Source organism: Pristis pectinata, chromosome 14, assembly GCF_009764475.1.
Source record: "Pristis pectinata isolate sPriPec2 chromosome 14, sPriPec2.1.pri, whole genome shotgun sequence".
In the NCBI taxonomy this organism is placed as follows: domain Eukaryota; kingdom Metazoa; phylum Chordata; class Chondrichthyes; order Rhinopristiformes; family Pristidae; genus Pristis; species Pristis pectinata.
In genome coordinates, this window is record NC_067418.1 from 1490087 (window position 1) to 1516514 (window position 26428).

At 50.2% G+C, this 26428-nt stretch overlaps 1 protein-coding gene across 13 annotated transcripts in view; it reads right to left on the reverse strand.

Annotated features, from left to right (window-relative positions):
- mrvi1 (murine retrovirus integration site 1 homolog) overlaps positions 1–26428 on the reverse strand; it is a 239359-nt gene that overhangs the window by 65327 nt on the left and 147604 nt on the right. For all 13 annotated transcript variants that reach the window (XM_052028841.1, XM_052028840.1, XM_052028843.1 and 10 more), the window contains 7 exons: positions 24549–24705; positions 22568–22655; positions 14137–14343; positions 7368–7468; positions 3062–3141; positions 2375–2548; positions 1409–1483 (listed from right to left, as the gene is read on the reverse strand). In XM_052028841.1, the coding sequence (XP_051884801.1) occupies positions 1409–1483; positions 2375–2548; positions 3062–3141; positions 7368–7468; positions 14137–14343; positions 22568–22655; positions 24549–24705 (882 nt within the window). The remainder of the gene's footprint in view (positions 1–1408; positions 1484–2374; positions 2549–3061; positions 3142–7367; positions 7469–14136; positions 14344–22567; positions 22656–24548; positions 24706–26428) is intronic.

The window sequence follows — 26428 nt, forward strand, 5'->3', positions numbered from 1 at the left end:
CAGGGGGGTGGTGTGTGCAAAACAGTCGCAGGTCAGCAAGGGTTAATGTTAATGAGCTTCATTGCTCTGGGCTGTGGTGGGATAATCTGCACCTTAACTCAGGGTGTTCCTTCAGTGGGTGCCGCTGGGTCAATGGATGATGTTATCACAAGGTTTAGATTAGCAGTGAACACAAGGAAATGGGAGCAGGAGGAGGCCACTCGGCCCCTCAAGTCCATCCCACCATTCAACATGACCATGGCTGATTTACGCTGCCTCAACTCCCCCTCTGTGCCAGTTCCCCATCACCCTGAACTCCTCGTTCTGTCAAATACTTACCTCCCTCCACCCGAAATTTATCCAATGCTCTGGCCTCCTCCACCCTCGGGGGCAGAGAATTCCAGAGATTCACCCCCACCCTCACCAACAGAAGAAATTTCTACACCCCCCAGGTTTAAAGACCAGCTCCTGATCTTGTATCTGTGTCCCCTTGTCCGTGGCTCTCCCACCGGAGGAGACATCCCAACATCTAACCTCTGAAGCCCCCTTGCGTTTGAACATTCCTCTATGGGCCACATGAAGGAAGTCTCGTCCCATCCACCTCAGATGGAGCAGAGTGAATCAGCCTAAAAAATCGCCCCAAACCCACCACCCACCCCCACCTTGCCAAACCCACCCCTCAACCCACCCCAATAATCCCCCCAACCCACTCCCAAACCCTCCCAACCCCACCCTGACCCAAAAGCCACTCCTATCCACCTCAAACCCACCCCAATCCCCACCCCAACCCCCACACCCAATCGCTCCTCCAACCCGATCCCAAACACTAAATCCCACCCCCAAACGCACACCCAAACCCTCCCAACCCCATCCCCAACCAGACCCAAAACCCACTCCTATCCACCTCAAACCCACCTCAACCCCACACCCAAAACCCCCACCAACAACACCCCCAACCCCACACTAAACCCCAATCCCACCCCAACCACATCCCAAACTCCCCAAATCCCACCCCCAAATCCACCCCAATCCCACCCCAAACCCCACCACACTCCCCCAATCTCACCCCAACTGCACCACTAACCCCAAACCCACCCCAAACCCCCAATCTAACCCCAACCCCACCCCAAACTCCCCTAATCCCACCTGAACTCCACCCCAAACCTCCAGCCCCACCTCCAACCCCAAACACAACCCCCAACCTTGCCCCAAACACCCAATAACCACACCCCCAACCACCAAATCTCTCCCAACCCCTAACCCCACCCCAAACCCACTCCTAAACCCGCCCATCCCCCTAAACACACCACTAAACCCACCTCCCAAATACATCCCCTCCAAACACCCCCTCAAGACACCCCCAAACCCACCCGTCCAACCCGAGGACCCTGGGTTACACCAGGCCCCTTCCCCCACAGTGCCTACCTACCGAGGTGCTGCATGGTCACAGAGTTACTGCGGGACGGGCTGGGAGAAGTGGCTGGCGTCCGCGACGGTGTGAGGGCTGCAACAGTAAGGCACAACACGTCAGGAGGAAGGAACTCAAACCCTGGCCCGGCACCAGCCCCTCCCTCGTACCAACCCCGGTAACGAGAGAGCTCCCGCAAGGTGCTGGCATTGCAGGACACTGCCCCTCCCACTGTGTGATAACTCTGGTTCCATCCTCTGTCACTTCTGCGGAAGCTCCCTCAGTCTGGAGACAGCACACACATCTGCTACAATCCGAGGAAACAGCAGAAAAGACTCGAGGGGCTGAATGCCCTCATCCTCCCTAGTTAATGATGCTGGTGGAATAATACCACACTGTGGGGGGTGGGGGGGGCGTCACACTGTGGGGGGGGCGGTACTGAGGGAGGGTCACACTGTGGGAGGGGCAGTACTGAGGGAGGGCCACAGTGCGCTGCTCCCACATCATCCCGCATTCACAACCTCCAACGAGCTGCTGTAAAATGGCCGTTATCAGTGGTGGGAGTGTTGTACCTCACAATGCAGGCAGATCTTCACTCTGAATCCACTGGTACTGTGACCAAGGGCAGTGCTGGGCTGTCATGTCGTGACTGGCTGGGACACAGACAGTAGATGTTGTTCTCTGAGCAGATGGCCCAAGGTCAAAGGAGCAAAGGTTTAAAATCCGGGACAGAAGGTACAAAGAACACCTTTTTACACAGGGTGTGGTAACGGGCTGTTGGAGTTGGAGGGTCAACCAGAACCTTCAGGAGGGAACTGGGGAGACACTGAATAACCAGGGCCATGGGGGAAGAGCAGGGACTGATGGGATTGCTGTACTAAGAGCTGGCACAGACCTGATGGGCTGAATGTGAGTCTGTGCTGTGACGGGAGCTGAAGGCAGTGCTGAGCTGCAGGGGGAGATGTCCACGCTCCGCTGCCCGGTTACCTGGCGGTGAATCGGAAAGGCTGGTCCTGGAGCGGCGACACCGGCGGCTGAGGAACCTCTCGCTGACCTTCCTCGCCTCCTCCAGCAGCTCAGCGTTTTTCTTCTTATCTTCATCCGAGATCTCCACATCCGGCAGCTCGTCCTTCACCAGGTCGTACACATGGCCGTCTCCGTCTGGGGGCAGCAGACGGCACCCTCAACCCAAGAGAACCTCAGCCTCGCTCACCTCAGCCTCACTCACCTCAACCCAGGAGAAGCTCCAACTTCACTCACCTCACCCCAGGAGAACCTCAGCCTCAACCTCACTCACCTCCTCACTCACCTCAACCTCACTCACACCTCAAACTCACTCATAGCCTTAAAACCTCATTCACCTCAGCCTCACTCATCTAGGCTTCAAAACCTCATTCACTCACTTCAACCTCACTCATCTCAGCCTGAACCTCCCTCTCCTCCACCCCAGTCACCTCAGCTGCACTCAGCCTCGTGCTGCCGGTGATGGGAAGCTGGCAGACCCAGAATGGGGCAGGTGGAGGTGGAGAGGTAGAGAGAGACAGACGGCACAGGGAGAGAGAACAAGGTCCCTCTCGGTACCAGCACGTGAACGGAGACGTCAGTAAGGAGAGAGTGCTGGCAATGGGGACGGTGTGAGGCCAGTGGCCGGTGTCCGACTGCTCAGTACTTTACCAACAGAGGTGAGTGAACTTGCTGAAGACAAGGAGACCCTGGAGTTCCTGCTGGACCTTCTCTGAACGGGGCTGTGGCATCTGCAGAGACCAACAACGCAGGCGTTAGTGATTCAATACATAGAACACAGAGCAGTGCAGCCCAGGAACAGGCCCTTCGGCCCACCATGTCTGTGCCGGCCGTGATGCCGAATTAAACTAAATCCCTTCTGCCTGCACACGATCCACATCCCTCCACTCCCCACACATTCACATGTCTATCTATCAGATTCTTAAATGTGTCTGTCATATCTGCCTCCACCACCTCCCCCGGCAGCCCGTTCCAGGCACCCACTGCTCTCTGTGTAAAAACCCGGCCCCGCGCATCTCCTTTAAACTTTCCCCTCTCACCTTAAATCCATGCCCTCTAGTATTGGGCATTTCTACCCTGGGGAAAAGACTGACTGTCTACCCTATCTATGCCTCTCATAAACCTCTATCAGGTCTCCCCTCAGCCTCTGATGCTCCAGAGGAAACAATCCATGAATTCGTGGAGGACGTTGGTGAGGCCGCATTTGGAATACCGTTTTCAGTTTTGGTCACCCTCCTATAGGAAAGATGCCATTAAACTGGAAAGAGTGCAGAGGAGAGATGTTGCTGGTACTCGAGGGACTGAGTTATGGAGAGAGGGTGAGCAGGTTGGGATTTTAGGAGAGTAGGAAAATGAGGGGTAAGATCAGACTTTAGAGAGGCATATAAAACCATGAGGGGTATAGACAGGGTGAATGGTCACAGTTTTTTTCCCCAGGGTTAGGGAATCAAGAACTAGAGGGCAGAGGTTAAGGTGAGAGGGGAGAAATTTAATAGGAACTTGAGGAGAAAACTTTTCACCCAGAGGGTGGTCCGTACGTGGAGCGAGCTGCCAGAGGAAGTGGGTGAGGCAGGTACATTAACAACATTTAAAAGGTACTTGGACAGGTCCATGGATGGGAAAGGTTTATAGAGAGATATGGGCCAAATGTGGGACTAACTGGGAGTCCTGGTCAGCATGGACCAGTTGGGCTGGAGGGCCTGTTTCCATGCTGTATGACCTATGGCTCAATGAGAGAGAATGGGATCCTGTTCCCAACCAAACCTCCAGAGAAACGTCACTGCCACATGGTAGGCTGTGGGTGGGGAGGAACACTGAGAACGTTGGCTGAAAGTTCTCCCCATGGTGTTGTAGGCCAGCTTGGGCTCAGTGGACCACGTGCTCAGACACAATGTGCTTCTGCATCTATCAGCAGAAATGTGTGCTGGTGCATCTGCTTTGACAATACGCATATATCTGCGCACATCAGTAACATATTCTGCCTCTATGCTGCATATACCTGTTTCATGGTATCCCAGAACCCTACAGCCCAGAAGAAGCCATTCAGCCCATCGAGCCATGTTGGCTTTTTGCAGGAACGTTCCAATTAATCACTCTCACCAACACTTACCCCACTGCCTTTTAAACAACCGTCTTACAGGCAGTTACCTGACTCCCATTAGGCACAGAGTGCAGCCCCTGTGTTGGGAGAATCTGGGTGCAGGTTGGTGTGGTGTTTGGAGCAGTAAGCATGGCCCTCTGCCCATTACACACTCAGGGAATTACACTGTTTGTTGACTTGCTGTTACTGCCGTTTGTGAGGCAGCAAGTGGACGGACGTGTTGCTCAGGCTTCCGAACGTTACTTGACAGTGGAGACACTTTCTGTCAGGGAGCAGGAGTGGAGCTGCGCACGTGTCTGGGCTCACATCAACAACCTGGTGCACGCTGCTCTGATGGAAGGTCATCGACGTGAACCATTCACTTGCTTTCTCCCTCCACAGCCGCTACCTGACCTGCTGAGTATTTCCAGCATTCCTCTGCTTTAATTCAATACGCAGTCCAGAGGAACCCAAAACTACAACAGCTTCTCTCAATTAAACCAGGGGAGTATCCCAGAGAAAACATAGTGAATGGGAGGACTATTACAAATAAATAGAAGCATTATATCAATCTCAGTCACTTACAGCAACAAGACCAGTGGGCTTTCCCATCAGGGGAATTACCCAATGATCCCAGCTCTGGGAATGACCTTGCCTGTTATGGCAGTCACTTGACCAAGTTCCAGTTGGGTGGTTGATGACTGAGCTTGAGCCAAGGGTCAGATCACAGCGAGCGTTTGCAAGGGGAATCGGGAATGTGTGTGGTGCCACAGGGCAGGTAGTACAGCTTCAGCTCTTCCCTTTCTTCAATGCCTTTCAGGCAACAGAGGGGAATGGGGTGAGAGTGAGGGTTGATGAGCTGAGCAAGTAGATACACTAGTGGTCCAATAATCCAAGGAACGTATTCAAAACCTGCAATATTCCACAAGAACTTGCACTCGGAATGAAGTAATCTGGGTCCTAAAAGCTACATCAAACCCCACCCAGCTCACTCCAACCTTCACCGAAGGAATCCCACCATACTCAATCCAATCCTGCCCCATATGTGGACAGTAATGCACTCTGAAGGGGTTCAGTAAGCCCCCAGTGCTGCACCAGATAGTACTGAATGTTGTCTGGGTCTCACTGGTGCAGACATGGGCTGCTTCATGTGCTGAGGAGCTGTGAATGGAATTGAACGTTGTGCAGTCATCAGCAAAACATCCCCCACTGCTGACCTTATGAAGGAAGGAACGTCATTGATGAAGCAGCTGAAGATATCGGAGCCCAGGACACTGCCCCGAGAAACTCCTGGGACTGGGAGGATGGACCTCCAGCACCCACATTCCTTTGCGCAGAGTATGGCTCCAACCACAGGAATGTCTTCCCTTTGATGTCCACAGGATTCAGCTTTACCGGGGTCTCCTTGATGCCTCACTCAGTCAAATGTTAGCCTCGTATCACCTCACCTCTGAAATTCAGCTCATTGGTCTGTGGTCCAAGAGCAGGTATTGGTGAATAAGTGCTATTTGATAGCACTGTCAAGGTCAAAATCAAGTTTATTGTCATACACACAAGTCCATGAGTGCACAGGTGCAATGAAAAACTTACTTGCAGCAGCATCACAGGCACATAGCATCAGATAAGCAGCCCATGAGTGCTTCTGTCACTTTGCTGGTGATGGAGATTAGGCTGACTGGGTGGCGTCAGCCAGGGTGGATTTGTCCTGTTCTATGTGAACCGGACATACCTGGGCAGCCCCCACAGTTTCAGGCAGATGCCAGTGTTGTAACTGTACTGGAACGGCGTAGCTAGATGTGCAGCTAGCTCTGGAGAGCAGCTGTTCAGTGCTACAGCTGGGACGCTGTCCAGCCCCACAGCCTTTGCTGTACCCAGTGCTCTCAGTTGTTTTTTGGTATCGTGGGGAATGAATCAAAGTGGCTGATGACCGTCTACGATGAGAGTGGAGAGCACGGGAGGTCGGCAAGGTGCTCGTGCAGGGAAACATACATCAATGAGGAAGCGTGTTGAACAAATGGCTGAGACTGATTGTTGCCTGGAGTCCGGGGAACTTTGTTAGCAGTTTGAGGAGATTTGGTATGTCACCAAAGACCCTTGCAAATTTCTACAGATGTACAGTGGAGAGCATTCTGACTGGTTGCATCACCGCCTGGTACGAGGCTCCAATGCACAGGATCACAAGAGGCTGCAGAGGGTTGTAGGCTCAGCCAGCTCCATCACGGGCACAACCCTCCCCACCATCGAGGACATCTTCAAGAGACGGTGCCTCAGGAAGGCAGCATCACCACCTGGGACATGCCCTCTTCTCGTTACTACCATCGAGGAGGAGGTACAGGAGCCTGAAGACCCACACTCAACGATTCAGGAACAGCTTCTTCCCCTCCACCATCAGATTTCTGAATGGTTCATGAACACATGAACACTACCTCGTTATTCCTCTTTTGCACTATTTATTTATTTTTGTAACTTACAGTAATTTGATGTCTTGCACTGTCCTGCTGCCGCAAAATAACAAATTTCATGACATACGCCAGTGATAATAAACCTGATTCAGTCTGGGATCTGACCATGCAGGGCTCCCTCAGTACTGTCTTGGAGTCTCAGTCTGGTCAATGTCTTGTGTTCTGGAGTGAAACTGGATCCACCAACTTCTCACTACTGGGTGGAAGTGCGGTCATCAGCCCAAGCCTGGAGCAACAGAGTCAACACATACTTCACTGGGGCTGGACATGAATTGGAACCTTCGGGGATCAGAGGAAGAACGAAGGGGCTGCTGATCTCTGAGTCCACTTCTGCTGACCTGGGTCTCCCACAGATCTCCCACCAGGCTGCAGCAGGTACCTGAGAGAACCTTGGTCCTGATCTCATGGAGCTTACCTTATGTGTGTGGCTTGGTCAAACTCCCTGTCCGAAGAGCCGATGACCTCTGGTAGGACAATTGCTGGTGTCGCATTCATCCTGGTTCCAGCAGCTGGAACCTGTAATCAAATTGGTATTCAGATAATGAAGCATGGAATCACCTGTACCATCACCTGAACCGTGGGATCACCTGAACTGTGGGATCACCTGAACCATCACCTGAACCATCACCTGAACCGTGGGATCACCTGAACCATCACCTGAACCATTACCTGAACCATGGAATCACCTGAACCATCTCCTGAACCGTGGGATCACCTGAACCATCACCAAACTGTGCACGGTATTCCAGCTTTAGCTTAACCAATGTTTAATGAAGTTATACCAAGACCTCCCTCATACAAGAGAGAATTTGATCCTCCCAGTAATGAAGACATGAAAATTCTGGATGCTGTAAAACCCATCTGCGAGAAAATCTACCGTCCTTACCCGGTCTGACTGGTTAATGAACTCCAGCCCCACCAGTGAGGTTGGCTCTCCAGTTCAGGGGCCATTAGGGATGGAGAAGAAATGCCTACAGCCCATGAACCAATAACTAACGGTCAGCAGCTGCTGGGGGTCAGGGAAACCATCTGCTGCTAGCTCCCAGCCAGGTGTACTCACAGGACAAAGGACAACGTGAGGTGGTCTCCAGAGCACCATGAACCTGCAGGAAATCTAAGAGTGTTATTGTGTTTAGAAGCCTGTAGGTGTAACCAGATTTACAGGCTGGCCTTTTAAACACGAAGTTCACACCAGAGTTCGATTGACTTTATCAGTCTGTGTAAGCCTGCCGTATAAATACACCTCTACTTTCTTGGTAAAGGGGAAGCCTTGTGTTGTGTGTGTACTGGGTGGTAAGGAATAGTATGACCTTCAGGCTGGTACCTGTGTTGGAGTGAGTGAATGGGTGACCGTCAGCCACAGACTGGCCCAGGGGATCCCCGCTGTGCAGTGCAAACACCATGTATCGGCGGTGAGGTCACGGGGTCTGTGGTGCCACATTGTAAGGTGTAGCGTACATATCTTGTTGTCAAGTCCTAAGTTATTCTGTGCAGGAATGGGTCCAGGAATGGTCCGAGCCTTGAGCACGGAGGCAGCCGGGCCCATCAGGAGGGTTGAGTTAGTGGGGCCTGACCTTGCCTGCTTCACTGATGGGCACATCAAGGTGTCCATCTTCCTCCAGGATAGACCTTCTGGAAGTAGTCTTCCCAGTGTTTGATCCCACCCTGCTGTCCCCCATTGTCCTCAGGACCCTCAATCACCTTCAGCCCAACACCCGTCACCTCCCAGCCCTCACCTAACTGCCCCCCGGCAACTTCGCTGGACTAAGCCCTTGATTCACCCCCCAAATCATCACTCTTCCTGTACCACCCCACCCCAACCTGAAAAAGGCAGCTTCTCTTTCACAAGGTGTGGGGCCCAACCAGACCCTTTCACGTGTTATAGGGGGGTACAGTGGGACATCTGGCCCTTCGGCCCACACATCTATGCTGACCCCAAGCCTATCTATTCCAATCCCACCTGCATTAATTCCATCTCCCGCTGTGCCCTGCTCATTCAAGTACCTGTCCAGATGCCTCTTAAATATTGTTCCTGTTCCTGCCTCCACGTCCTCCTCTGGCAGCTCATTCCCGATAAAATTTACCCTTCAGGTCCCCTTTAAACCTCCTCCCTCTCACCTTAAACCTGCACCCTCTGGTTTAGACACCCCTACCATTAGAAACTGACTCTGGCTACCTACCCTGTCTGTGCCTCTCATAATTTTATAAACCTCTATCATGCCACCTCTCAGCTTCCTTCGCTCCAGGGAAAACAGTCCCAGCCTGTCCAGCCTCCCCTTATAACTCAAGCTCTCCAGTCCAGGTAACATCCTTGTGATTTTTTCTAGAATCACAGAGTCCTACAGGACGGAGACAGGACCTTCGGCCCACCTGGTCCATACTAACCAAGATTCCCATCTAAGCTAGTCCCATTTGCCCAGGTTTGGCCCATATCCCTCTAAGCAATAGAACATTACAGCACAATATAGGCCCTTCGGCCCACAGTGTTGCGCCGACCTTTAAACCTCGCCTAAGACTATCTAACCCCTTCCTCCCACATATCCCTCTATCTTAAATTCCTCCATATGCTTATCTAACAATCTCTTGAATTTGACCAATGTACCTGCCTCCACCACCACCCCAGGCAGCGCATTCCACGCCCCAACCACTCTCCGGGTAAAAAGCCTCCCTCTGATATCTCCCTTGAACTTCCCACCCATTACTTTAAAGCCATGCCCTCTTGTATTGAGCATTGGTGCCCTGGTAAAGAGGCGCTGGCTGTCCACTCTGTCTATTCCTCTTAATATTTTGTATACCTCTATCATGTCTCCCCTCATCCTCCTTCTCTCCAATGAGTAAAGCCCGAGCTCCCTTAGTCTCTCCTCATAATCCATACTCTCTAAACCAGGGAGCATCCTGGTAACTCTCCTCTGCACCCTTTCCAACGCTTCCACATCCTTCCTATAATGAGGCGACCAGAACTGGACACAGTACTCTAAGTGTGGTCTAACCAGAGTTTTATAGAGCTGCATCATTACCTCGCGGCTCTTAAACTTGATCCCACGACTTATGAAAGCTAACATCCCATAAGCTTTCTTAACTACCCTATCCACCTGTGAGGCAACTTTCAGTGATCTGGGGATATGAACCCCCAGATCCCTCTACACTGCCCAGAATCCTGCCATTTACCTTGTACTCCGCTTTGGAGTTTGTCCTTCCAAAGTGTACCACCTCACACTTCTCTGGATTGAACTCCATCTGCCACTTCTCAGCCCAGCTCTGCATCCTATCAATATCCCTCTGCAGTCTTCAACAATCCTCCACACTATCCACAACACCACCAACCTTTGTGTCGTCTGCAAACTTGCTAACCCACCTTTCTACCCCCTCATCCAAGTCATTAATAAATATCATGAAAAGTAGAGGTCCCAGAACCGATCCCTGTGGGACACCACTAGTCACAGCCCTCCAATCTGAATGCACTCCCTCCACCACAACCCTCTGCTTTCTACAGGCAAGCCAATTCTGAATCCACACGGCCAAGCTTCCCTGGATCCCATGCCCTTTGACCTTCTGAAGAAGTGTACAATGTGGAACCTTGTCAAACGCCTTATTAAAATCCATGTAGACCACATCTACTGCACTACCCTCATCAATCTGCCTGGTCAACTCCCCAAAGAATCCTATCAGGCTTGTAAGACATGATCTTCCCTTCACAAAGCCATGCTGGCTGTCCTCACAAACCTTTCCTAACCATAGACCTGTCAAAGTGTCTTTTAAATGTTGTGAATGTACCTGCCCCACCCACTTCCTCTGGCAGCTCATTCCACATAGATACCACCCTTTGGGTGAAAAAGTTGCCCCTCAGGTTCCTATTAAATCTCTCCCATCACCTAAACCTATGTCCTCCAGTCCTTGATTCATGGTAGTGATGGCCAGGCACGGTAGTGTAGCGGTTAGCGTAACGCTATTACAGCGCCAGCGACCCGGGTTCAATTCCCACCACTGTCTGTAAGGAGTTTGTACGTTCTCCCCGTGTCTGCGTGGGTTTCCTCCAGGTGCTCCGATTTCCTCCCACATTCCAAAGACGTAAGGGTTAGGAAGTTGTGGGCGTGCTATGTTGGTGCCGGAAGCGTGGCGACACTTGCGGGCTGCCCCCAGAACACTCTACGCAAAAGATGCATTTCACTGTGTGTTTCGATGTACATGTGACTAATAAAGAAAGAAACATAGAAACATAGAAAACCTACAGCACAATTCAGGCCCTTCGGCCCACAAAGCTGTGCCAAACATGTCCCTACCCTAGAAATTACTAGGCTTACCCATAGCCCTCTACTTTACTCAGCTCCATGTACCTATCTAACAGTCTCTTGAAAGACCCTATCGTATCCGCCTCCACCACCGTTGCCGGCAGCCCATTCCACACACTCACCACTCTCTGAGTAAAAAACTTACCCCTGATATCTCCTCTATACCTACTCCCCAGCACCTTAAACCTATGTCCTCTTGTGGCCACCAATTCAGCCCTGGGGAAAAGCCTCTGACTATCTACCCGATCAATGCCTCTCATCATCTTATACACCTCTATCAGGTCCCCCCTCATCCTCCATCGCTCTTCTTATCTTAAAACAACTGTGTGCATTCACCCTGTCTATGCCCCGCATGATTTCCTGCACCCTTTCTTGTTTAATCACATCCTTCCTGTAGTGTGGTGACCAGAACTTCACACAATACTCCAAGTGCAGCCTAACCAACTTGTTGTACAGCTGTACCATGACAACGGTGACTATATCTGATTGCATCAACTCCTCTGGCAGTGAGCTCCAGGTGTCACCCACCCTCTGTGAACCACTTATATCCCCTTTAAATCTCCGTCCTCTCACCTTGAACCAATGCCCCCTTGTTTTTGATACCTGATGTTCTGTGCCTACAGCTCTGCAAACTTCAACAGAATTTAATTTAAATAAAATTAGAAGCAGTAAAACACAAAGCTGCCCTGTCTAGGTATTGCGGTTCTGCAATCTTCGCACAGGCACAAACTGTTCACACCTCCCCATTCACTCTTTATCTCTTTGCATCTCAGACAAAATCTACTCCAGCCTTATCGCTGCCTTCCGGGAGCTGGTATGAAGCCAAAGTCTTATCCTCTCCCAACATCAAACTCCAGCCAGGACGCTAAGGCTTAAGAAGAGGAATGAACTCAGTAGGAGACAAAACGTTGAAGCTGGAGGAAGCCAATCCTAGCTTCCTGTCCAGCCTCCAGCTACAAATCTATCAGTGTCAGCCTAGGCTCCACTCAACAGCTTTTTTAAAAGGTTTATTTAGACAGCATGGTAACAGACGTAACGAGTCCACGCCGCCCATTTAAACCCATGTTAACCTACCCCTACACACCCTCAGACTAAAGATCCACTTGCATCTTACTGTCTGCTGCACTGCACCTTCCCTGTAACTGGAACACTTTACTCTGCATTCTGTTTCCCTTTTTGCTACCCTGATGTAGTTATATATGGCATCTATCTGATGACACACAGACAAAAGTTTTTCACTGTATTTCAGTACATGAGACTATAATAAACCAATTCTAATTCCACCACCTTTGATCAAAGAAATCTCTCTTCACATTTGTCCGAAATGAGCAAGGTCTCATCCTGAGGGTGCCTTCCAGCTCCAGACTCCCCAGCCTGAAAATTATCTGTCTTCTCAGAATCTTAACATGTTTTCGGGAGATGAACTATAGGCAGTGCAGTGGAGCAGCAGGTAGTGCTGCTACCTCATAGGCCAGAGACCCGGGTTCGATCCTGACCTCGGGTGCTGTCTGTGTGGAGTTTGCACGTTCTCTCTGTGACCCCGTCGGTTTCCCCTGGGTGCTCCGGTTTCCTCCCACATCCCAAAGATGTGCAGATTGGTGGGTTATTTGGAACATAGAACAGTACAGAGCAGGAACAGGAAATTCAGCCCACCATGCCTGTACCAACCATGATGCCAATCTAACTAACCCCATCTGCCTGCAATGGGTCCATATCCCTCCACTCCCTGCCTGTTCATGTGTCTGTCTAAATGCCTCTTAAACACCACTATTGCACCTACTGCTCTGTGTGTAAAAAAAACTGGCCTCGTAAATCTCCTTTAAACATTCCCCCTCTCATCTTAAACCCATGCCCTCTAATATTTGGCATAATATTTGGCTCTAATATTCCAAAGAGTACGGGTTAGGAAGTTGTGGGCGTGCTATGTTGGCGCCGGAAGCGTGGTGACACTTGCGGGCTGCCCACAGAACATTCTACGCAAAAGATGCATTTCACTGTGTGTTTCGATGTACATGTGACTAATGAAGAGATCTTATCTTATCTGACATTAACACCCTGGAAAAAGGATTCTGACTGTCTACCCTATCTATAACTCTTATCATTTTATAAACTTCTGTCAGGTCTCCACTGATGCTCCAGAGAAAACTACGCAGGTTTGTCCAAACCCTTCTTATTGTGAGTACCTTCTAATCCAGGCAGCATCTTGGTGAACCTCTTCTGCACCCTCTCCAAAGCCTCCACATCCTTCCTGTAACGGGGTGACCAGAACTGCACACAACACTCCAAGTATGGCCTGACCAATGTTTTATACTGCTGCAACATGACTTCTGATTCAGTGCCTGGATCGATGAAGGCAAGCACGCTTTACCATTTTGCACTGTCTCTCTCCTGCCTTCCTCCTTATCACTGACTTTCTTCTTTACTGTCTCCTCCCCTCCCTGTACTTCTCAAACCTTGTTTATCATGAACTATTGGCCATCTGGTGAAAGGTTATTGGACTCTGTTTCTCTCTGGACTGATGCTGTCGGACCTGCTGAGGATTTTGGGTTTTCCATCACTATCAGTGGTTGACCTGACTCTTCCTCTCACTGAACAGGAATTGGTGGACGTGCTTCTTACTTCACCAAGAGTCCTTCCTGTCTCCGTCTTTGCAACTACCTTGGTTCGACTTCCTGCCGTTTCCTGTTACAGAATGGTAGCAGCTGTCTGTTAAACTCCCAAACCAGTCTAGGAGCTGAATTCCCCCAGTACTCCAACCCCATAGTTCACAAGACCCACCCTCCACCTCCCAACAGCCCTTTCCCAACCATCCACCCTGTGCCCGGACAACTCAGTCCCAGAAGAAAACCTCTGTGGCAGCTACTGAAAAATCAAAGGTACATTTGTGTTCCTTACGTTGGATTTTGCACTCTGCGTTGTTTCCTGATGCTCAGATCCTTCCTCCTCCTCGGGGAGCGTGGGCATGCTGGGGGCTACGACACAGCGGGGGCCACGGGTCAGAGAGCCAGTGGAACGGCAGGAAGGCTCGAGCCCTGGCAAGGTGAAGTTGGTCAGCACCTGCCGCAGAGAGGAGCTTGGAGCCGAATCTTCGTCTTCTGGTAACTGTGTCAATGTGAAAGAGAAAGTCCGTCAAACCCAGAGCTCCCTGATCAACACATTCCAACCTGCACCATCCAACTGGATCCCTCTCACCTTAGCTCCCTCCCTGGTCAGCCATGTTTGCTGAGCTAAAAACCCACTGCATCAGCACAGCACCTCCTCCCGCACAACCTGACACTCAGGTAGCCAAAGTATGAGCAGCTCTCAGTTGGTTCTGGTGGCTGAGCAGATGACCTGACTGCACGGTGAGAAACCTAAGTCCTCGGTCACCCCTCTACCACAGAGGGGCCTGGACACCATATGGAAGGTATGAGATACGGCTGTACAGTGTCCACCTTCACAAACTCCAAGGCAGAGTACAAGGTAAATGGCAGGATTCTGGGCAGTGTAGAGGAGCAGAGGGATCTGGGGGTTCATATCCACAGATCCCTGAAAGTTGCCTCACAGGTGGATAGGGTAATTAAGAAAGCTTACGGGATGTTAGCTTTCATAAGTCCAGCCATGAGGTAATGATGCAGCTCTATAAAACTCTGGTTAGACCACACTTGGAGTACTGTGTCCAGTTCTGGTCGCCTCATTATAGGAAGGATGTGGAGGCGTTGGAAAGGGTGCAGAGGAGATTTACCAGGATGCTGCCTGGATTAGAGAGTATGGATTATGAGGAGAGACTAAAGGAGCTAGGGCTTTACTCATTGGAGAGAAGGAGGATGAGGGGAGACATGATAGAGGTACACAAAATATTAAGAGGAATAGATAGAGTGGACAGCCAGCGCCTCTTCCCCAGGGCACCAATGCTCAATACAAGAGGACATGGCTTTAAGGTAATGGGTGGGAAGTTCAAGGGAGACGTCAGAGGGAGGTTTTTCACCCAGAGAGTGGTTGGTGCATGGAACGCGCTGCCTGGGGTGGTGGTGGAGGCTGATACGTTGGTCAAGTTCAAGAGATTGTTAGATAAGCATATGGAGGAATTTAAGATAGAGGGATATGTGGGAGGAAGGGGTTAGATAGTCTTAGGTGAGGTTTGAAGGTCAGCACAACATGGTGGGCCGAAGGGCCTGTATTGTGCTGTATTGTTCTATGGTTCACTGCCTCAGGGTATCCCTACCACCCCTCAGAGGACAAGGTCACTGACTTCGAGGTTCTGAGGTGCTGAACCTATCAGCATATGTTCACTACTCAGCCAACAGTGCTTGGGGGATTGGTCAAAGTCAAAGTCGAGTTTATTGTCACCTGCACAAATCCATGTGTGCAGAGGTGCAATGAAAAACTTACTCACAGCAGCATCACAGGCACAGAGCATCAGATAAGCAGCATTCACAAGAAAAGCATAAATTAAACATAAATTATACACAATTTTTACAAAAAAGAACACAAATAGAACAAAATGGTGAATGCACCGTCTTTTCCCCAGGGTCGGGGAATCAAGAACTAGAGGGCACAGGTTTAAGGTGAGAGGGGAGAGATTTAACTTGAGGGGCAACTTTTTTTTTACACAAAGGGCAGTATCTATGTGGAACGAGCTGCCAGAGGAAGTGGTTGAGGCAGGTACAATAACAACTTTTAAAAGACAGTTGGACAGGTACATGGATTGGAAAGGTTTAGAAGGTTATGGGCCAAATGTGGGCAAATGGGACTAGCTTGGATGGGGCATCTTGGTCGGCATGGACCAGTTGGGCTGAAGGGCCTGTTTCCGTGCTGCGTGACTCTGAGACTCTATAAAAATAAAACAAAGTCCATTTCAGTGCAAAGTGATCAAAGTGATCACATTCATTGGATGGATGACCACAGTACTCCCAAGGACACTTTGTGTGGTGAAGTGGACACTGGGTCACAACCTGCTGGACGTCCATCCCTCCGTTACCAGGACAACTGTGAGCACGATGTGAGATGAAAAACATCGACACCGAGAGCCCACAATGGTAGGCGGCCTGCAGGCTGACTGTTCAGGAGGGCACTGGAAGAGGTCAGGGGAAACAGAGTGGCCAGTGAACCTCCACCTTCCTAGTCCGTGGCTGTCAGCTGCAGTGGGCGCAGAGACAGCCGTCCAGAGCCACACCAGGCCACCTTCAGCATGGTGTGGACCTCCTTGCTGAACTCTGGGGCAGAAGGTACACAGGCTGACGACTGGCGTTGGCAGCAGAGACAGAGCCTTGAACTGTGCTGATTGGTGTGAGGCAGTGTTTCCCCACACGGGGACCCGACCACCCCTACACCTGAGTTCTATAGTAGGGGAGGGTTTTCCCATGTACTACCTCAATGCACTGGGTGTTATGGAAACAAGGTGCATGAGTAGAATTCAGACACAAACCAGCCATGGTCTAATGTAATGGTGGAAGTGGTGGAGGACACGAAAGTACGTCCCGCTCTCACTTTCTCTGTGGTGCAAGGTTTGAGTTCAGACACATGGTTGGAAAGGAAGTGGGATAGAAAGCAGGAAGTCCGCAGCAGGAGCCTGAGCTTTTCAGATTACAGACTCCCAGTACAGGAAGGCTGACAGGACACTCGGCCCTTGAATGCATCCCCGTCCACCTTAGCTCCACATCATGCTGGACAGAAGTATATCCTCTCAGATTCACATCTCCTGCTGTCTGTGGGAGGGGTTTCCACACCTCAGGCACTCTTGATAGGAGGGGATATTTTCCAGCTTCCCTCCTGCGGCCTGCCTCTGATTTTAAGAGTGTCCAATTGCCAAGGTCACAGACAGAAACTTTTCGAATGAGCACAGATTACATGTGAGTGCACATGAGGGGTAGCCGGTATGTTCTGCGAGGAGAGATTAAGCTGACAGGGCCTGTACTCACTGCTGCTTAGGTTAAGAGTTAAAATATTCAGGTTTTAACCCTGGGGCAGAAGGTACACAGGCTGGACAATCAGAGCCAGGCCACGGGGTGATGCGGTGATGTTTCCCCGAGCTGCATGTCTAGAAACAGTAGTGTTAAAATAAGGGGCCAGCCACTTGGAGGACGAGTTGGGCTGAAGGGCCTGTTTCCATGCTGAACGACTCCAAGGGAAGAAATTTCTTCACCCGGAGGGCAGTGGAAGTGCTGTCAAGAGACATTGGCTGAGTGGAGAGCGGCAGCAGGTAGAGCTGCCTCACAGCTCCAGAAACCCGGGTTCAATCCTGACCCCAGGTGCTGTCTGTAAGGAGTTTGCACGTTCTCCCTGTGACCGCGTGGCTTTCCTCCGGGTGCTCCGGTTTCCTCCCACGTCCCAAAGATGTGTGGGTTAATTGGCCGCTGTAGATTCCCCCCCAGTGTGTGGGTGAGGGGTGGAATTGGGGCAGGATGTTGGGAATATGGAGAGAATGAAATAAATGGAATTGATGTAGGATCAGTGTAAATGGGTTGTTGATGGTCAGCATGGGCACAATGGGCTGAAGGGTCTGTCTCGCTGCCTCGGTAAAGCAGTCGACAATATCAGAGACCCCTCCCACCCCAGACATTCCTTCTCCCCCCTCCCATCGGGCAGAAGATACAAAAGCCTGAGAGCACGTTCCACCAGGCTCAAGGACAGCTTCTATCCCACTGTTATAAGACTATTGAACGGTTCCCTAGTGCAATAAGATGGACTCTTGACCTCACAATCTACCTTGTTATGACCTTGCACCTTATTGTCTGCCTGCACTGCACTTTCTCTGTAGCTGTAACATTTTATTCTGCATTCGGTTATTGTTTTACCCTGTACTACCTCAATGCACTGATGTGATGAAATGATCTGTATGGACGGTATGAACATAGAACATAGAACAGTACAGCACAGAACAGGCCCTTCGGCCCACAATGTTGTGCCGACATAGCTAATCCCTCCTACCTACAGAATACCCATATCCCTCCATTTTCCTCTCATTCATGTGCCCATCCAAGACCCTCTTAAAAGCCCCCAATGAATTTGCCTCCACCACCCTATCAGGCAACGCATTCCAGGCATCCACCACTCTCTCAGTAAAAAAAAACGTACCCCTCATGTCTGTTCTGAACCTACCCCCTCTCATCTTAAATGCATGCCCTCTGGTATTGGATCGCTCAATAATGGGAAAAAGATATTGCTTGTCCACTCTATCTATGCCCCTCATAATTTTATACACCTCCAACAGATCACCCCTCAGCCTCCACCGCTCCAGAGAAAAGAGCTCAAGTTTGTCCAGCCTCTCCTGATAGCACATGCCCTCTAATCCAGGCATCCTAGTAAATCTCCTCTGCACCCTCTCTAAAGACTTGACATCCTTCCTATAGTGAGGTGACCAGAATTGCATGGAATACTCTAGATGCGGCCTAACCAGAGTTCTACAGAGATGCATCATAAATTCCTGACTCCTGTACTCAATACCTCGATTAATAAATGCAAGCATTCCATAAGCCTTCTTAACCACCTTGTCTACCTGTGTAGCCACTTTCAATGAGTCATGGACTTGCACCTCAAGGTCTCTCTGCTCTTCAACACTGTTGAGGGTCTTGCCCTGAAGAGCGTACTGCCTCTTGACATTAGTCCTACCAAGGTGCAACCCCTCACATTTATCTGGGTTAAACTCCATCTGCCATTTCTCTGCCCACATCTGCAGCTGATCTATTATCACGTTGTATCCGTCGCCAGTCTTCTACACTATTCACAACTCCACCAATCTTGCTATCGTCTGCAAGCTTACTAACCCACCCATCAACATACTCATCCAGGTCATTTATGTACATCACAAACAGCAGAGGTCCCAGTACAGATCCCTGTGGAGCACCACTGCTCACAGGCCTCCAGCCCGAATAAGTCCCTTCAACCACCACCCTCTGTCTTCTACAGGCAAGCCAGTTCTGGATCCACACAGCCAATTCCCCACTGACCCCATGCATCTGAACTTTATTGATTAACCAATTACGTGGGACCTTGGCAGACCCACCTGCAAGGATATCAGCCTCAGTCCTGCCTGGGTGTAAGGTGTCTTCCCCTGAACCAGTCTCGATGTCCTGGAATTCCACCCTCCTACATTTTCCCTCGAGCCCAAGCACTATCCTACCTCTCCGCCTATTTCTGTCCTCACCGGGGCCTGACACTGGCAGCAATCCTGAGATTCCCACATTTGAGGTCCTGCTTTGTAACCTACCTCCCTATGTTCATCTTGCAGGACCTCATCTCCATCTTTACTCGGTGCCGATTCATTCCTCGACCACTGACTGTTCCCCCTCCCACTCCAGACTGTGCTGCAACCTCTGTATGACATCCTTGACCCTGGCAGCAGGGAGGCAACACACCCCTTCCGTGGCTACAGAAACACCTTACAGTCGATTCCCTTTCACTGTATCGCTCCCACTCTCTTTCCACCCTTCCTGCCACCCACCGCTCTACAACTTGCTTCTTGCCGCTTTCCCCTGAGACGACATCTCCTGGAACGGTCCCCAAAAGCTGCCTGTGAGGGTTGTGGGCCCGGGGGCCCTGCACCACCTGCCTTCCTCCATTCTGCCTGGTGGTCACCCGTCCCTTTGTGCCTGTGCAGTCTCGCCCTGGCGTGTGACCGCCTCTGCAAACGTGCCATCTGCAAAGATCTCAGGCACACGGATGCTCATTTGTGTTTACAGCCGTGACTCAATATTGACATCAACGTTCAGATAACCTGCCTTTCCAGTTTGTGCCAGATGGTCATCAATGTGTTTCTCTCTCCACAGCTGCTGGCTGACCTGCTGGATATTTCCAACATTTAATTCTATTTCAGATTACCGGAAACTGCAATGTTTTGTTCCTTAAAGTTCCAATATTTTTTAATCTCTCTCCCCTGTCCACATTCACCTCCTTATATTCACGCTGGCTCTGGGCAGACAATCTGATTGGTAAGAATTTGCCCTCCTCTGAGTCCATCAGTCTATCTCAGTCTCCAAATTACCACAGCCGTTCCCTTTGTTCGTGCCACCCCACCCCTTTCCCAGCAACTTAAAGCACGTTTGATTTCTAACTTGTCCCAAAGCTGATGAAAGATCATCGACATGAACAATGAATCCCCTATCACTAGGCATAGATCGAGTGGACAGTCAGAGACTTTTTCCCAGTGTGACAATGGCTAACACGAGGGGGCATAATTTTAAGGTAATTGGAGGAAGGTATAAGGGGGATTCAGGGGTAAGTTTTTTACACAGAGAGTGGTGGGTACGTGGAACGCACTGCCGGCAGAGGTTGTGGGGGCAGATACCTTAGGGACATTTAAGAGACTCTTAGATAGACACATGGATGATAGAAAAATAGGGGGCTATGTGAGAGGGAAGGGTTAGATAGAGAGAGCAGGATAACATGTCAGCACAACATTGTGGGCCGAAGGGCCTGTAAGGTGCTGTAATGTCTATCAAACATTAATTCCGCTTCCCTCACCACAGACGCTGCCTGACCTGTTAAGTATCTCCAGCATTCTCTGCGTTTTCCAATCCAGTCACTGAGTTCAACGGCAGCTAACTTGTTCCGTGGGCTCAGAGCATCCCTTGAGTTTGTGGGTCACATCTGTACCACCAGCCCGGCTTCCCAGCGGACTGAGCAACAGAAATGTAGGGGAATTGATTCTACAACATCCAGCCACGGGGACTCTCTGCTACTCCCACCTGCTGCTCATGATATACGGGTAGACAATTACAGTCACAGAGTCATACAGCACGGAAACAGGCCCTTCGGCCCAACTACTCCATCCCGAACAACATGCCCCATCCAAGCTGGCCCCATTTGCCAGCATTTGGCCCATAACCTTCTAAACCTTTCCTATCCATGTACCTGCCCAAATGTCTTTTACATGTTGTTATTGTACTGGCCTCACCCACTTCCTCTGGCAGCTCGTTCCATACACCCACCACCCTCAAAGTTGCTATTTAAGTTCCCATTAAATCTTAACCCAAACCCTACCCCTAATGCATTGACTTCAGGAAGGGGGGTGGTGCACACACTCCTGTTTATATCAACATCCTGAGGTCGAGAGGGTTGAGAGCTTCAAGTTCCCAGGAGTGAACATCACCAATAGCCTGTCCTGGTCCAACCATGTAGAATCCACGGCCAAGAAAGCTCACCAGTGCCTGTACTTCCTCAGGAGGCTAAAGAAATTCAGCATGTCCCCTTTGACTCTCACCAACTTTTATTGATGCACCATAGAAAGCATCCTACCTGGATGCATCATGGTTTGGTACACCAAGTGCTCTGCCCGGGACCGCAAGAAACTGCAGAGAGTTGTGGATACAGCTCAGCACGTCACGGAAACCAGCCTCCCCTCCATGGACTCTGTCTACACTTCTCACTGCCTCGGTAAAGCAGCCAATGTAATCAAAGACCCCTCCCACCCCGGACATTCCCTCTTCTCCTCCCTCCCGTCAGGCAGAAGACACAAAAGCCTGAAAGCACGTACCACCAGGCTCAAGGACAGCTTCTACCCCGCTGTTATAAGACTGTTGAATGGTCCCCTAGTACAATAAGATAGACTCTTGACCTCGCAATCTACCCCATTAAGACCTTGCACCTTATTGTCTGCCTGCACTGCACTTTCTCTGTAACTGTAACACTTTATTCTACATTCTGTTACTGTTTTCCCTTGTACTACCTCAATGCACTGATGTGATGAAATGATCTGTATGGATGGCATGCAAAACAAAGTCTTTCACTGTACCTTGGTACTTGTGGCAATAATAAACCAATATTAAACTCTCTCACCTTAAACCTATGCCATCTAATTCTTGATTCCCCAACCCTGGGAAAAAGATTTAAGGTCAAATGGAAGATAAATTTAATGTTAAACAGTGAATGGTTGAGGTCTGGAACTGAGTACTGAAGGGGTGGTGGAAGGGACTTTCCAAAGGGACTTGGAGAAAGATTGCACCAGGAAACATTCGTAGGGTTTGGGGGGTGGAGTGAGGGGGTGGGTGGAGAGTGCAGAGACGGGGGGTGGGGGGGAGGTGATGTTGACGACTTGACTCATGTTACCATTCTGATTATGCTTCAACATACTGTTGTCATTGAAATAATTGGCTGTGCCTGGCGTTTTGGTCTGAGAGGTAGTGATGGGGATCAGCTGATCAAACAGAACTGTGCTGTTGGATAAAGATCAGTAAATTCTATAAGTTACTCCCTCCCTGTGGAATTCAGACAAAATCTCCAGCAATGGATGTCCACAGGGGACATATTCCAAACATGGGTGAAGTATTTGAAGGATTCTGAATTTAGATCACATCGCCCGAGTAATTGTCAGCATTTCTTCGAAGGAATTAGGAGTGGACAAACTCACAGTGGTGGTAGCAGACTGTGCTTCAACCTTTGGGCTCAGGGTTTGCTCCTCATCCACTTCCTGGGTCCTGCTTCCACCCACGTTCTTCCTTGTGGTCAAAAAAAGCAACAAAATAAATAACCGATTTGACAGTAACACCAAACAGGAAAATAATCCACCTGCTTTGCAATGATCAGCTTCCTGTAACAGGTCATTCAGTGTGAGTCCTTGCTCACTGGGACACTCACTTTAACATTAGAGAACTGGTTCCGAGTCCCATCCAAGAGAGCTGAGCCAATAACTGAGGCCCACACACCCAATGTGGTACCGGAGTGCAGCAGTGTCAACAGCACTGAGTTTTGGACGTCACTTTAAACTGTGCCCCTGTTGTATGTAACAGATCCGATTTCACTAATTTGAAGAACAGGGGGTTCTGTCCACAGTCCTGAGGCCAATATTTATCCTTCAATCAATATCACCAGCTGCTCACTAGGACCTTCATGTTCCAGATGAACCAGTGAGCCCCAAGTGTTTGACCATGGAGCCTTTTCCCCTGCTGTTAACCTCTCGCTAAGCATTTCTGGAAAACAATATGTCTTGGTAAAGCAGCCAACATAATCAAAGACCCCACCCACCCCGGACATTCTCTCTTCTCCCCCCTCCCGTTGGGCAGAAGATACAAAAGCCTGAAAGCACGTACCACCAGGCTTAAGGACAGCTTCTATCCCGCTGTTATAAGACTATTGAACGGTCCCCTAAGATAGACTCTTGACCTCACAATCTACCTCATCGTGGCCCTCGCACCTTATTGTCTGCCTGCACTACACTTTCTCTGTAACTGTAACACTTTATTCTGCATTCTGTTATTGTTTTCCCTTGGACTACCTCAATGCACTGATGTAGTGAAATGATCTGTATGGATGGGATGCAAAACACAGTTTTACCCTGTACCTCAGTACATGTGACAATAATAAACCAATTTTGTTTGTTCATCATCTCAGTCTGTGTGTGGGAGCTCCGTGTGTGTAAAGCACGTCACATTACCCACACATAGGCAGGGTGTGGCTGCGCTGGAGAGGGTGCAGAGGGGATTCACCAGGGTGCTGTCCGGGATGGAGCATTCCAGGTATGAGGAGAGACTGGATAGCAGACGAGGCTGAGGGGGGCGACCTGATATAGCGGGGGCATGGATAGGACAGGGTGTAAGAATCCTTATCCCTTGGTGGGGATGTCAAGAGGGCAGGGGTTTAAGGTGAGAGTGAGGAGATTTAGAAGGTACTGAGGAGGTGGTGGGGGTCCAGAGGGTGTTGCTGGTGAGGTGTAGATGGGGGCATTGGTCAGCATGGGCATGATGGGCCGAAGGGCTGCTTCTGTGCTTTATGGTTCCACGTCACCTCCAAACAAGGACTGCATTAGCTGGGAAGGGCTTTGGGCATCCTGAAAGGGATGTGAAAGGTGCTGTAGAAATGTAACTCTTTCCTCTTCCTGACATTCCCACACACGGGGAGGTGTGACGGTCTCCTCCACACCAGCTGCTGGGCACTGACCCAGAGCTGGAGCTGGGATGAGGTGGGGGGGGGGGGGGTGGAGGTGATGCCCTGCTCAGCACTGGACGGCTGGTCTCTAGCAATGTTCTCACTACCAGTGATCTTCACCAGCCACCACTGTTCGCTCTGCTTCAGATGGGCCATAAGACCATAAGATTTTGGAGCAGGGTCAGGCCATTCGGCCCATCGATGCTGCTCTGCCATTCAATCATGGCTGATTTTCTCAACCTCATTCTCCCGCCTTCTCCCCTTAACCCTTAACCCCCTTACCAATCAAGAACCTATCAATCTCTGCCTTGAATACACCCAGTGACTTGGCCTCCACAGCCGTCTGTGGCAACGAATTCCACAGATTCACCACCCTCTGGCTGAAGAAATTTCTCCTCATCTCTGCTGTAAAGGGCCATCCCTTTGTTCTGAGGCTGGGCCCTGCAGGCCATGAGGTGTGATCTCACCTGTCTGTGGTCTGTTTGTCCGGTCCTTCAGTCAAGCCCTCCTTTGATGGTGAAGGTTTCTCTTCTTCCCCTCGATTTTGGTCCAACGATAATGGTCTAAAGTGCTTCTGGATCCCAAATGACTGGCGACTCCAGGAATGTTCTAGATTAAGGGCTTCTGTGATAGAGCAGGACAAGAGAATGAGTGGTGTGCACTGGGCTGGTATCTCTCTACAGGCAGTCAGTACCTGCAGAGTACCAGCAGGGGAATGTTCCCTGATCTAACCATCTTCCCAAAGACATCTTGTCTGAAGTAGTTCTGTTTATTGGGAAATACAAGGATTGAGTGACCACAGAACCTTGGGAATAATGTGGATAAACCACCAGGCCACCAGGCAACATTCCCATCTCTGTCAGAGGGTCACAGAACTCCAGCCCACACCTGGGTCCATGCTTGACAAATCTACCAGTGTGTTTGAGGAAGCATGTGGTAGAACAGGTAGGGGAGGACCAGTGGGAGGAGATTTGGGTTTGTAGAAGGCCCCTGAAGGACCGTGTAAGAGGTTAGTGTGCAAAGTTAAAGCACATGGGGCTGTGGGTGATATACCGGCATGGATTGAAAATTGCTTGACAGGAAAATTCAGGACGGAGTATTGTGTACAGTTGTGGATGGAGTATTGTGTACAGTTCTGGACACACAGTACTGTGTACAGTTCTGGATGGAGTATTGCGTACAGTTGTGGATGGAATATTGTGCACAGTTCTGGATGGAATACTGTGCACAGTTCTGGATGGAGTATCACGTACAGTTGTGGATGGAGTGTTGTGTACAGTTGTGGATGAAGTACCGTGTAAGATAAGATCTTTATTAGTCACATGTACATCAAAACACACAGTGAAATGCATCTTTTGCGTAGTGATTTTTTTTGGGGGGGGGGGGGCAGTCCGCAAGTGTCACCACGCTTCTGGCGCCAACATATCATGTCCACAACTTCCTAGCCTGTATGTCTTTGGAATGTGGGAGGAAACCAGAGCACCCGGAGAAAACCCACGCAGACACGAGGGTACGTACAAACTCCTTACAGACAGTGGCCGGAATTGAACCCGGGTCGCTGGCGCTGTAAAGCGTTACGCTAACCGTTACACTACCGTGCCTAACCCCACTATCCACAGTTCTGAATGGAGTGTTGTGTACAGTTGTGGATGGAGTACTGTGTACAGTTCTGGTCACCATGCTGCAGGAAGGACATAGTAACACCAGGAAGAGTTCAGAAGACATTCTCCAGGATGTTGGCCGGAACGGAGGGCTTTACTTATCACTGGAACGTGAGGGGTGCTGAGGGGTGACATTATGGAGGTTATAAAATGATGAGGGGCGTATATAGGAGAGATGGTCAGAATTTTTTTGCTCAGGTGGGGGAGTCTAGGAATAGAGGGCATAGAGGGGAAATCCGAGGGGCAAGATTTTCACACCGAGGGTATGTGGAACAAGCTGCCAGAGTAAGTGATAATAGCAGGTACAACTGCTGCATTTGGACAGCTACTGAACAGGAAGGTGGTAGAGGGATATGGACCTAATGCGAGCAAACGGAATTAGCATAGATAGCCATCAGGGCGAGTTGGGCTGACGGGACCGTTTCTGTGCTGTATAACTGTTACCTGGTTCAGTAGGAAAAGCAGGAAGGTGGAGCATTGTTTAAATGGAGGTACACTGGGAAATGTTGATGTACAACAGGGCCTGGGTGTCCTTGTACATCAGTCACTGCTGTAGCAAGTAGTTAAGAAGGCAACTGGCGTGTCGGCCTTTACTGCCACAGGTTTTGAACACAATCACACACGGTCTTGGTGAGGCCAGAGATGGAGTACTGTGTGCCGTCCTGGTCTCCTTACCTAAGGGTAGG